The sequence below is a fragment of the Carassius gibelio genome, chromosome A15 (genome assembly GCF_023724105.1).
Source record: "Carassius gibelio isolate Cgi1373 ecotype wild population from Czech Republic chromosome A15, carGib1.2-hapl.c, whole genome shotgun sequence".
Classification (NCBI taxonomy): Eukaryota; Metazoa; Chordata; class Actinopteri; order Cypriniformes; family Cyprinidae; genus Carassius; species Carassius gibelio.
The window spans coordinates 13759169-13772185 of record NC_068385.1 but is presented as its reverse complement, the minus strand read 5'-3'; the positions used below and the strand labels follow the sequence as shown (position 1 = coordinate 13772185).

The 13017-nt window shown below is 36.6% G+C and overlaps 1 protein-coding gene across 5 annotated transcripts; it reads right to left on the bottom strand.

Moving 5' to 3' along the window:
* Nucleotides 1–429: 429 nt before the first annotated feature.
* Nucleotides 430–9046, bottom strand: LOC128029263 (tubulin-specific chaperone cofactor E-like protein). Of its 5 annotated transcripts, none has more exons than XM_052616921.1 (9): nt 8892–9046; nt 7863–8042; nt 6172–6333; nt 5906–6045; nt 5476–5657; nt 4802–5058; nt 4534–4660; nt 4145–4261; nt 430–2850 (listed from the first exon to the last, which is right to left on the bottom strand). In XM_052616921.1, exons 3-9 carry the CDS (start codon nt 6311–6313, stop codon nt 2532–2534), a joined length of 1284 nt encoding a protein of 427 aa, XP_052472881.1. In that variant the 5' UTR covers nt 6314–6333; nt 7863–8042; nt 8892–9046; the 3' UTR covers nt 430–2531. The 5 variants fall into 5 exon arrangements, with proteins under 5 accessions (XP_052472881.1, XP_052472879.1, XP_052472880.1 ...); XM_052616919.1 differs by having other exon boundaries at nt 6172–6336; nt 8868–9028; XM_052616920.1 differs by having other exon boundaries at nt 8868–9028.
* Between the last annotated feature and the right edge of the window lie 3971 nt (nt 9047–13017).

Here is a 13017-nt window from a genome sequence, read left to right as displayed (position 1 = left end):
TTATATGAACTTTAAAAAATGTATTGAAATTAAAGTATTAAAATTACTTTTATTTTAAAAAATGGAATAAATAATGATGAGACCAATATGAAGTTACTAAAACTTTAACTAAAATTGAAATAAATAAAATAACTGAAAATAAATGCTATTTCAAAAGATTAATATCATTACCTTCAAGGTCATAGCACTGCAATATTAATAATGCATTCATATAGAAAAAATATATTTTGCACGTTTTGCACAGCTTGTCCGTGAACAATGGCTCTGTGTATGTGTATGTGTGTATGTGTGTATATATATATATATATATAAAAAATATATATATATGCAAAAAGTATACTCTAATGTCAATAGAATGTCTTGTGTGGGCAAAGAACATCAAATATTGATACTCTAAAAGTGAATTCTCTGGAGAAAAAACAAACAAACAATGTTTCATTCTGCTTTAATGTTTGATTAAGGGCTGCAGATAAAGGCATAAAGAGTGTTAAAGGCATAGCGGATGCTAGAATGCTGCTATATGATATCCATCATTGTTCTTCCCCTGACCAAACAACACTTCAATTATTTTTACTATAGGAGCTTTTTAAAAATTTTTACACTTCACTTCCATTTTAGTTATACACATATCAGTCATGAAATCTCTATCTACTCATTTCACTTTTCGGTTATAAAATGATCAAGAAGCAGATTACAAATTCTTAATTACAACTTAATTAAAGCAACATGGTTTAAATCACGTTTTACTGATGAGAAACCTGAAATGTTTAATGAGAAATGCTTCTAGCCTTCAACATTCAACATGTACTACTAACCCAAGCATTTGTGAGTGTCAATGCATGGCACTCTGTCAGTTACGCCCAAAGGATCTCAGTGCTTTTCCATTCAGTCCATTTTTCAAGTTATACTATCATGTTTTACATGAAAATAGAAATGCAACAAACTGTTTCACCAATTTCAGTTGCTAAACATGGGGTTTTGTTGAATTAAGTATGACAAGGAAATGAGGTTCATGCACTGATTTGATCAATGTACCAGGTATAAATAAATAATTTGACAGTTTGGATCCTATAAGATAACAGTCTTGCATTGCACATTTCAACATATTTTAGTCAAGCTGCAGTGATTTAAAAAAAATTAAATCACACAGAAATGAAAACTTCATTTATACTTACCCTCATGTCATATCAAATCTGTATGTTTTTCTTTCTTCTATAGAACACAAAATAATTTGTTCTAAAGAATGTTGGTAACCAAACTGTTTTTGTAACCGACTTTCATTTTGGAATGAAAAAAAGTGTCTGCTAAATGCATACATTTAATACAATTTTTAATTTCATAAAATAAAAGATTTGGAAGAAATTTGCATCACAGCAACTGCTTACTAATGGATCTTCATAATGACAGTTTAAACAGCTGATAAAACATTACAATAATCTACAAGTAATCCACATGACTCAAGACATCCATTCCCTGTTGTCCTCTCACATTAAAATATAGTTCAGAACTGTTTTGGACTCTTTTCACTTATAAATGGTGCTTGAAAAATAATCTTGCCTGAATCAGGAGAAACATGCACATATCTCCTGATACAGAAGAGATGACTTTTTCACTGGAGAAGGCAATTTCTTCTTTAGGATGAATCTGTTTGTTACAAACAGGCAGCTAATTACTTGTGGATTATTGTGATATTGTGATATTCTGTCACTTAACAGATCTCATTATTTTGAGAGTAAAATATCCAAATCAACACACTCTGTAATCTGGATACCAGTGAAATGAGGATAAGCACTTTTCCAAGCGGATGCTTTGTATTGGAGGTACAATTTTGAGGGGCCTACTTACAAACCAGCAGAGAAAGTACCAACAAATTTTTTTTTAAAAGGAAAAAAAAAGAAAATTTTAAATCCACAATTAAACAGCACATGCATCCATGTACGTACTCAGCAATTCATTTTCTGGATTCTTCAATCAGTTTATAAAAATGAACTGGACATTTAAAAACATTTATGAATAAGATGTTCCACAAATCTTTCCTCATGTGAATCTAGCACTGCCCATACAATATATAAGGCCTGAGAGTCTTTTGCATGTAATTAATGGCTGACAGCATACAACACAGATCAGCAGGCAATGGATATCCACGGTTTCTTCTTTAAGACATCAGTGCAGTGCAACATTTTCTTTCAGCTGTGAGTGATTGTCTTAAACTCTGCACATCCTGGGCTGCCAGAGCCCTCCGCTGTGCTTAATTTTTTGAAGAAACAGGTGTTTGAAAATACAGGGGTGCTTGTGAAGTCTAAAAACAAAAAGTTAATCCTTAACAACAGCAACAAAACCAAAGGAGCACACAAGTCATGGTGTTTCTTAGCGACATGACACGTTATGTGCCGACTGAATACTACTGAAGCTCCAGCAAATCTTAGGAGTTTTTCCCTGAAAAGACAATCCCACTCACTCTATGGAGCTTAGATGGTGCTAGTTGATTTGGTTATTTAAATATAGCTTTTTGTGATCCTGGAGAAAGACAGTTATTTTGTTTTGGGAACTACCAGGATCTCATCCCCGTCTTGAATGCTGTAGGAGTGCAAGGCCCGTGTGCTGTACTTCAACTCATCAGGGCCGAAGGCAGAATCCTTGTCGATGTAGTAAATGCGCATATTGCTGGAGGAGAGCTGCACAACAGTCCTCAGCTGCTTCTTCAGCTCTCCGACAGTCTGGTCCAGACGGATGCTCAACTGCTGTACTTTGTCTTCATAGCGCACCTCAACCTTGGCGTGGCAACGTGGTCTCAGGTCAATCTCAGCCAGAGGAGCCAGTTTCCCATATTTGGTTACCAAGCAGTGATATCTCCAAAGCAAAATGCAAAAACTATATTCAGCCTTGAACTACATGATCAAACCAAAAATAATCCCTAAAGAAAACCAAAAATACTATAAAGCAAGCACTTTCAGCTACACTAAAAAACAAAACAAAATAAACAACGGCTTTGAATCACTTTTTTCAGTTTGAAATTTCACAAATAATTACAAAGAAACCGCAAGTAACAAATTGAAGTAAATGTCAAATTTTATAAGACTGAAATTGAATTTACTTGTAAAACGTAACCCGATAATATTTATTTTATTCACACCTACAAAAATAGTGTTTTACAGTGTATGCAAGCTCAATTGCATATTTGATGATATTAAGAAATGTGCATTGTGCAATAAAGAAATAATCCAAGTAAAGTTTAATTATAATTTTATATCAGTAAGTCTTAAGTGATCTATAGTGTCTATAAATATGTTTCTAGATCATTTTTATGATGAATGTGTTCAAAAGAAAGCTGGACAGTCACAAGATAATGGAACGAAATGCATGATAATGCAAGATAAAGTTTTAAAACAACTTTATGTATAAGCAGATCAACAGTTTAAAAAAAACAGCTGCCTTATAGTCAGGTGTTGTCACCATTTCTAAACAAGCTTATAATTAGGCATTATACCCAACAGTGTTCTACAACGTAATGTTATATATTTCAAAATATATATAATAAATATAATGCAATAAAAAATGAAGACGGCTGTCTTTTCTCAGTGGACTAGTGTTTGGAATCTATGTAATTTCTCATTGTGGTGGTGATATTTTGCGATAACTCATTTAACTGATTCATTTGATCAAAAGAAAATTCGTAAGATCATTTTGATCAAAGTAATTTCAAACTTTGTGAGGCAGACAGAGAAATTCTGTGATCAAATACAATCAACTTGTTAACACACTCCACAGGGCCAATGCATTTACTTATAACTTTCATTTTGTGTGCCCCTAATCTATACCAGGTGTGTCCGTTGTTGTCTAGCATTGCAAATCCATTTGTCCTTTGTCTACATGTTTCAAGCCGCATAAGAGCTTCAAATACATCAGAGATGTAAAATAAAACCAGTTTACTGTTGAGGATTTGCTGAAACACATTACGCCACGGCACGCCACATTGCATCAAGTACAGACAGAATCTCTGATTTTGATGGGTTCTATTGTTTGTAGTTGCGTTGTATCGCTCACATCCAGTGTAGACACAGTGTGAGTCCAAGAACTATTCAATAAGGTTCTAAACTACACTACAGTGTACAGCCTATACTACAGTGTTCATGCCTAAAGATACCTGTGAGGCAGCTCTTCCTCTGAATGATCCAAGTGATAACGGATGAAGAATCTCTCAGCATCTTCTCTCTCACAATCTGTTACGACACTCCCATTCAGAGAGTTCACTGACGGCAGGCTGCAGGAAGGAGCAATGAGATCATCTCATTGACATCTCTACATTATTACAATCAGTTTCATCCAAAAATAAATATTTGGTCATTATTTACTCATCATGTCATTCCAAACCTGTATGACTTTCTTTCCTCTGTGGAATGTAAAAGAAGATATTTCGTCCATACAGTGAAAGGCAGTGGTCACCAAAACTGTTTGGCTACCAACATTTGGAATGACAAAAGGGCGAGAAAATAATGAAAGAATTTTCATCCCTGTAAGACACATTTTACTTACTGGGCTATCATTAGACTGCGACGCTCCATGCTCGTGAAAGCCTGAAGTAGAGGAATGCCTTGCAACCTCACTTCTTCCAGTTTGGGCAGAAAGTTTAGCTTCTCAATGTCCTCCCATCTATTAAGTCCTGAATCACACAAAGTTATCAGAAAAACTGTTTATTATTGTGTTTATGTAATTACACTGTACTAAAATAGTTATAATTAGACAATTACACACATGCTATAATTATATAGACTCTTTCACAAGCATTATGCAAATCTTTCACCTGCGTTATGCAAATTGATGCTTCGAAGGTTAGGGAAGAGCCGCTGAAGGATTTCACCCGAGTCTTGAATGGAGTTTAGGTTGTTGTTGGCCATGACCAGAGTGTCCAGTGCAGGGAACATGGAGCCGAATTTCCGTACTTCACTCCACTCCTGGAGACTATTATCTGTGATGTGGAGCAGACGCAGTGTGGGGCAGGGCATGGTGGCCGGTGTCACAGTGGTGTACTCATTAAGGCACAGGAACAGCTCCTCTAGTCTGGACAAAACAGATCGATATTAGTGGAGAGCTGTCATACCACAGACACCTTCATAAAATCTGATGGTTCAATTTAAAGCATGAAAAGAACTGTTCATTGGACATAATGTTACCTGAAAGCCATTGAATGAATTCTCTCAAACATCATTTATAGTTCAATAAAGTAACATGGTAAAGTGGATGATCCCATGAGAATCAATATTAAGATGAAAATAATGAAAATAAACAATAACAAGACATGTGCAGCATTGCATGTACACAGCCATTAAAATACTTTCTATGTGAAAAAAAAGATATAAAATCAAAACCATAATGTCTCAAAAAGTCAAACTAACCGTAGTAATCAATACCAAAAATGTACACCACCGATAATTGTCAAAAAATGTCAAAACTACAAAAACAGTTTGTGTGACTCACTCAGGCATCTCTCGTGTGAATGTGTGCACTGTGTCCCAGGACACCTGGGTATTGTTAAGAACGAGGCGGCGGATGCTAGAGAAGGTCTTTGCGCAGTCTGGCTCCAAGACTGCATCACTCAGCTGATTAGAGCTGAGGTTCAGGAACTCCAGGTTAGGGATGTTAGAAACAATCTTGCTGATCTAGATCAGATTAAAGAGTTAAGATACATATGTTATATATATAGAAATTTATAACACACACAGAGCCATTGTTCACGGACAAGCTGCGCAAAACATGTGCAAAATATGATCGTCAGTGCTTGTCAGTGAACAACGGCTCTGTGTAGTTAATGCTGCTCCATGTGAACGCGTGCTGAACCGGCTTTACTGACAAGATGTGCAATAAATATCACATGAGATTTACCGTGCAGCCCTACTAACTAACTCACCTCAAGCCAGTCTTGGAGCTTGTTGTGGGACAGATCAAGTTCAACTACATGAGTACAGAAGGCAGCAATCTCTCCCTCTTCTCCTGCATGACTGATTCCAGAGCCATTCAAAACCAGAATGCTGGGCAGGTTCAGACGGTCTGAAGGCAGAATGACCACATAACTAATGAATAATGAAACACAGCAACAGGATACAGCTTCTAAAGCAAACACGAAAATCAGCAAGGAACCTTACATGACTTGTTTTTAACTAATCCAAGCCTCACCTTTCATAGGTGATCCCTGCTGTCTAGACGGCACAACCACGACCCCCAAGCCTGGACCCCGACGGCAAGGGAAGTTTTCTGGGCTGTACTTCTCACTGATCGCTTGCATGAAGGTGCGGCCTTCAATCTCAGAAGCTTCCATTGCACCAGCTCACACCACAACTGCTGATTCACATTTACCAAAAACAATTTATAAAGACAAAGTGTGCAACTATTCAATATTAAAAAGTTGCTAGATTGATTTGTAGAGATAAACAAGTAATCTGTAGGCCAATTTCCCAAAATTGTGATTTCAAATGGTGTTTAAGGAGTCCTACATTTCAGCTTCTAGCGCATTAAATGAGTTTGTTCAATACTTTACCATCCAAAGACCAAATGATCTGATATTTGAAGAGGCTTACTGACCTTGACATGTGCTCTATAAATCGCTTCCTCATTGCACCACATGACTTTCAGTCTTTTTATTATTCTTACATAATACTGGTTTGGTGTGCTCTTACACAATTGGTCAGTAGCTTTTTTTCCCTCATGATAAAGCATGGCTAAGACCGCTTCACCAAACAGTTCTGTGTATCAGTGTGCAACATCAAAACTATTCCATGTTTTATATACTTAAGCAAAATTTAAGGGATAGTTCACACAAAAATGAAAATTGTCCCATGATATACTTACTCTCAAGTCACTGTATATGTTTATGACCTTCTTTCAGACAAATAGAGTTGGAGTCCAGGCTTGTCCAAGCTTTATATTGGCAGTGAATGGTGGAATGAATGATAATTTTTGGGTAATCAATCCCTTTTAAAAATCAGTAATATTTTTTTATGGATTATGAGTGACCCCTGCTGTTAGGTTGTGTCATTAATCCTTAATTTTAAGGCCATGTCCTCCCCCCACACCCTCAAAGAAACTCTTCTCATGCAGAAGATCTGATTCCTTGATGTGTGTGCGCGTACAAGCCCACAATTTCTGAAGTGCGGAGGGAATATTAATATATTTATTAAGTTTTCTGTTTCAGGTGTGGCACTGTATGTCCATCATTTTACACTGTTAAGCGAATAAATGACACAGTGGATGAGAACAGTTCTTTGTTTTGATTTAAGGTCCACAAGATGAGGCATGTTACATCAGAACATTCTCTTGCCATTTACTGTTGTTGTAAGGACCTTTTTTTTTTTTAAGCTGAAGAACAACATTTAAAAAACTTATTTTGTTAAAAAAAAAACGTATTTTAACATATGGTTTTAATACCAAACTTATTTAACATACCTCATTCCTTACACACACTCACACGCGCTTTTATGTAATAAATTATGGGATCTTAATGTTATATATAAGAATGTCAAAAGATGTTTTAGGAATATTAAAACATATACACATATATATATTAATTAAGTGTGCCTGTCATGCCATGACCCATGTGTAAGACAACCTCAAGCAGTTCAATTAAACATATAATGAGAAGCTGCAGTCCTCTGGGCTCAAAGTTCCAATTTTAAACAGAACTGGCCTAGATTTAACCATCTGCTGACTATATCAGTCATGCTCTTTGCTAACATGAAACCACCAGCTATACTGAGAACAGCAATACTAGCTTATTACAAAAATAAGTAAATCCACTAATGAATTAATATTTTGCATGTTTTTCCTACATTAACTGATGAGAAGCATTAGTTTAAAAGGCTAAGTCTCACCTGCTGTGCGATTTGTTCTCACTGGTCCACAGTCACAGCTGTGCCATAAAATAACGTCTACTTTTACTTCAAAAGTAATTTGTCTTTTGAGTGTCAGGGCTCAAACAAATTAAATGTGGCTGCAAAACAGCAAAGAGACTGGGCTTTCCTCAGCGTAGTCAGTTTTCAGAGATGACAGCACTGTGTAGAAAGAAGACACCAGGTAAGCACGAAGGACAGACAACCAATTCAACTTCAGCTGTAAACTACACTAATCTGCCTCAACAAAGCCAACACACTCAATATGCATATGAAAAACCTTAATGTAGTTACAACTCAAGGCAGGTTTACCGGGTTTAAGGAAAACACATGAAAAAGAGACCAACACCACGTAAACATTCCTTAGACAGCTGTGCATTTAACAGTACTAAAAAAAACAATAGCTGCCTTGTTAAACAAAAAGTTGACAAGACAATTAAGATCAAGATCAAGTCTTTACATTTGCAGTATGTTCCACATTTAATACAGACTAAGAAACACCCATTAAGTACAAATGAAAACATGCACAAATAGTACACACACACATACACAAAAACACACACTGCAAATTTACCCAAAACGGTCCACAACCACATAATATAAAAGAGTCTATACAACATTCGTACATTTTCAAACAAGGAGCCATTTACAAACCATATCAAAATAACGTAATGATAAAGAGTTAAAGGTGGTGCGACCTTCGTTTGTGATTTGATCAAATAACAGAACATTTTAAAAAGACACTGGTGCTGAATCAATGTCAGATGACTTTATCTTGGGCTACAGCACGAGTATAACGTTAACAGTTAACGTTACATATATTAAATCAGACAGCACCAGTCACCAAAACACACGACTAAATTTTAAATGACTCGGAACGAGATTGCATCTTTGTAAGTCAACAAACACCTGAGAATGATCATAGTTAGGCTAATATTTAGCTAGCTAGAGCAGAAAACGTCCCTTCATCATCATGAAGTATCTTACATTGAAGGAGCAGCGTCTCCTAACCTTCAGATTAAGACGTCATCTCATTTATAGCCTTTGATCGCCAAACAGTTCCGTGCAGATCTTGTTATTGTTGATAAATCAGTCACGCTGACCCTATTGTCGCGGAAGTGGCGTCACTCCAGCTGGGTGCTCTCGATTGGCCAGTTCAGTCAGCGCAGACTGCGCACTGTCTGAGTTTAAAGTTCACGTTACTCTAGCGATATTATATAATAGGCTGTGTATATGAGCACATTAATTAATATTCCTTTTGTATTATTATTGAGAGATGTGAAAATAATCTAAAAGAACACAGATGTGCCCCTTTTACAGGATGTAAGGATGACTTTTTCACAATGATAATTTTATCTACTCTTTTCATGTGGTAATAGAGATACAGACTTGCACACTTTCCCGTCTCGATCATCACTGCGGGAAATGTCACCATAAAAGATCTGTCAAGAGAGACAATAAATTATTCAGTTATTATCTATAGTAATCAACATTGTTCTTCAATAGAAACTCGTGGCCCTGACGTTTGTCTATTGACACAGACAAGAAGGAAAGAGAACAGAATGAGACGTTTCCGACAGCGGATTACATTCAGATCCATGATGACCAGTGATCATCCAGGTCTGGACATGAATTGGACCTTATAAAGGGTCCCTCTCTTGTAAAGGCACTCTCATACTAAAAACATCCTTCAAAAACATTTGTATTGATAATCTGAAAATCCGTGTAGTTAATACAGTTTCAATATATATATATATATATATTTATTAATTGTTTTTATAAATGTGATGTATGCTGTTTCTTACCACTAGGTGATGACCTGTATTCAAGTATCCTGTGGAGTCAGAGAACAGAACATTATTAGAATAAAAAACACTGTCGGTGGTGTGAACCATAGGCTGCGTCGCAAAATATATTTACTATGCACTTGCACTATGTACTGAAGCATGTAGTGTATGAATTATATAAGGTTATTTAGTCATTTATAATTGGAGTCTGATAGACCCATAGACAGTAAAAGAAAGGATAGACCCTACTCCTTCGTTACGTAAATACAGCTGCCAGTTGAGTGTCCAACATTCCACACTTCATTTGTTGGCTATTTAAATGCATCATCCGGTTGTTTAAAGTGGACTTTTTCTTTTTGGAATTTTCAGTGTGAAAGCACACAATATTTATGCTACAAAACGTCATAGAATGGTGCATAAGTTTGCGATTTGGGATACAGCAATAGATTGTTGCCTTGTCCAAATACCCACACTTGCGGTCTTTGCATTTGACTGCTTATATGATTTCCTGTATTTGGCCCAAGTGTTCAAGTGAAGACCACATCTTTTCATCACCTGATGGGACACACTTTATTTTCTGGTGCTTCTAATTAAGTGAAGAAAAGCAGTTGCAAATTATATGCTAAATAAATATAGGCTACTCACCTTTGCACCAATAAAATATGTAGAACTTTGTTGTACTACCAAACTATATGTAATATTTAATTATTAATAATATTTAACTTACATTGGAAAGGTTTCCGTGAAACCTAACATTTATTTCCACAACATGATGCATGAGGGGATACACTTAAGGATACAGGGCGAAGTTGTGGCCTCATGGTTAGAGAGTTTGACTCCTAACCCTAGGGTTGTTGGTTCGAGTCTCGGGCTGGCAATACCATGACTTAAACAAGGCACTGAACCTCGAACTGCTCCCTGGGCGCTGTGGCATAAATGGCTGCCCACTGCTCCGGGTGTGTGTTCACTGCTGTGTGTGTGCACTTTGGATGGGTTAAATGCAGAGCATGAATTCTGAGTATAGGTCACCATACTTGGCTGTATGGCGCTTCACTAAGCCTTGAATAAGGCTCTGGAGTATAGGAAGCCTTTTTAGCAGTTAAATGGTTAGTTCACCCAGATAGCAAATTTATGTAATTAATAACTTACCTTCATGTTGTTTCAAACCCGTAAGACGGGTATTTTAGATTTAGTCCGAGAGCTCCCAGTCCCTCCATTGAGGCTGTGTGTACAGTATACTTTCCATGTCCAGAAAGGTAAGAAAAACATCATCAAAGTAGTCCATGTGACAACAGAGGGTCGGTTAGAATTTTTTGAAGCATCAAAAATACATTTTAGGCCAAAAATAGCAAAAACGACGACTTTATACAGCATTGTCTTCTCTTCCGTGTCTGTTGTGAGAGAGAGTTCAAAACAAAGCAGTCTGGATATCCGGTTCGCGAATGAATCATTCATTGTAATGGTCAATAAAGGCAGAAAACCGTAAACCTGCTCATTTGAATTTATTTATTATATATCTAGACATAATAAAAATCAATGGAATTATACCAAAAAAAAACCATAACACACACATGAAAAATGGAAGCTACAAATAAATGCATGATGGACCAGAACAATGCCTCATAATCAGATGCAGTCAAAAAAGGTAAAGGCTGATTTTAAAAAGATTAAAATTTAATTACTGTAATCTGGCAGTTTATAATAAAGTTTATAATAAAATGTATAATTAAGTTTATCTGGCATTGATGACATTTATTAAAAGATTACATTATGTTGTGTGTATGAATTCAGGTTCACTTGTGTCATTATGGCATTTGAAAAATAAATGTAATTTGCAGCTTTTTATCTCATTCTTTTTTCTCAAAATTGCGAGATATAAACAATGCAAGTTATAAATTGTATAATTGTAAGATTAAAGTTGCTATTTCTTTATCAATTATTTATTGTTTTAGTGGCAGAAACAAGCTTCCATAGGAAATAGCCCACAGTGTGGGAGTATTGTACTGTATTATAGCAAGAGATCCATGAAGATGAGTACCTGCTGTGTTCAGTGATGAGCGCCAAATTATTATTTTGTAAATAAAAGTGTAAATATCAATTTGATTCTATTTACAAGTTCAAATAGCATATTTTCTTAGTGATAGATGATATTTACATTAAGTGTAAATAGCAAAGGATCCTACTGTTATAATCATGAGCCACGTCCAAAAGTTAAAGGGGGAGGTGTTGCTTCAATTTATAATAATTTTTTCAGGATTTCTCAGAGGGCAGGCTTCAAAGTATAACTCGTTTGAAGTAATGGTGCTTCATATAACATTATCCAGAGAAACAAATGTAATGATAAATCCCCTGTGATGTTTGTACTGGCTACTGTATACAGGCCACCAGGGCACTACACCAGGATTTTACATCGTTAGTGCTGGCTACAGATAAAGTTTTAATAGTTGGTGATTTTAATATCCATTTTAATAATGGAAATGATGCATTGGGATCAGCTTTTATAGACATTCTGAACTCTATTGGGGTTAGACAACACGTCTCAGGACCTACTCATTGTCATAATCATACTCTAGATTTAATACGGTCACATTGAATTGATGTTGATGGTGGTGAAATTATGCAGCCAAGTGATGACAGCTCAGATCATTATTTAGTTTTGTGCAAACTTCATATAGCTAAAACTGTAAATTCTACTTCTAGTTACAAGTATGGTAGAACCATCACTTCTACCACAAAAGACTGCTTTGTAAGTAATCTTCCTGATGTATCTGAATTACGGGTCTCTGTGAGTCCCTCTTATTTTGAGTTCAGTTCTTTCCAGGCTTCCTCTTTCTCAGGATGATCAGGAGTTTAACTTACTCTGCCCTGTCAGGGCTTTAAGAGCCTTCATTGACCGCTCCGCCTCTTTTTGACAGTGGGAACAGCTCTTTGTGTGCTTCGAGGCCTGCACCAAGGGTCATTCGGTCTTGAAGCCAAGGCTAGATGGATATCCAGATGGATAGTGGATGCGATAGACTTTGCTTACTTGTCCTCCAGGCTCCAATGTCCGATAGGTGTTAAAGCACACTCCCTCCACAAAGGGCAAGGCCTCCTCATGATCTAGTGGCGTGTCTATCGCAGAAATCTGTGCGGCAGCCGGCTGGGCTTTGTCTTACACATTTGTCAGGTTCTACAACCTGGATATTCCTGCGCTACAAATGCATCCGTGTCCCTGGGGTTAGCTTTGTCCCCTACACATTCTCGGGCCCCTTGGCGCCTGAACTGTATAGGAGGTCAACAAGATGATGTAGTGTATTTTCGTCTGCCATGGATCTGAGGAATCGCACTGTCTCGGGGTTTTGTTTCCAGAA

What these genes read in the sequence shown, in the direction of transcription:
- LOC128029263 (XM_052616921.1), bottom strand. Translation starts at nt 6,313, where the DNA reads ATGGAAGCTTCTGAGATTGAAGGCCGCACCTTCATGCAAGCGATCAGT. An exon ending in AGCTCCAAGACTGGCTTGAG is followed by an intron (nt 5,658 to 5,905) that starts GTGAGTTAGTTA and finishes AATCTGATCTAG; the next exon opens with ATCAGCAAGATTGTTTCTAA. An exon ending in CGCAGTCTAATGATAGCCCA is followed by an intron (nt 4,262 to 4,533) that starts GTAAGTAAAATG and finishes TCCTTCCTGCAG; the next exon opens with CCTGCCGTCAGTGAACTCTC.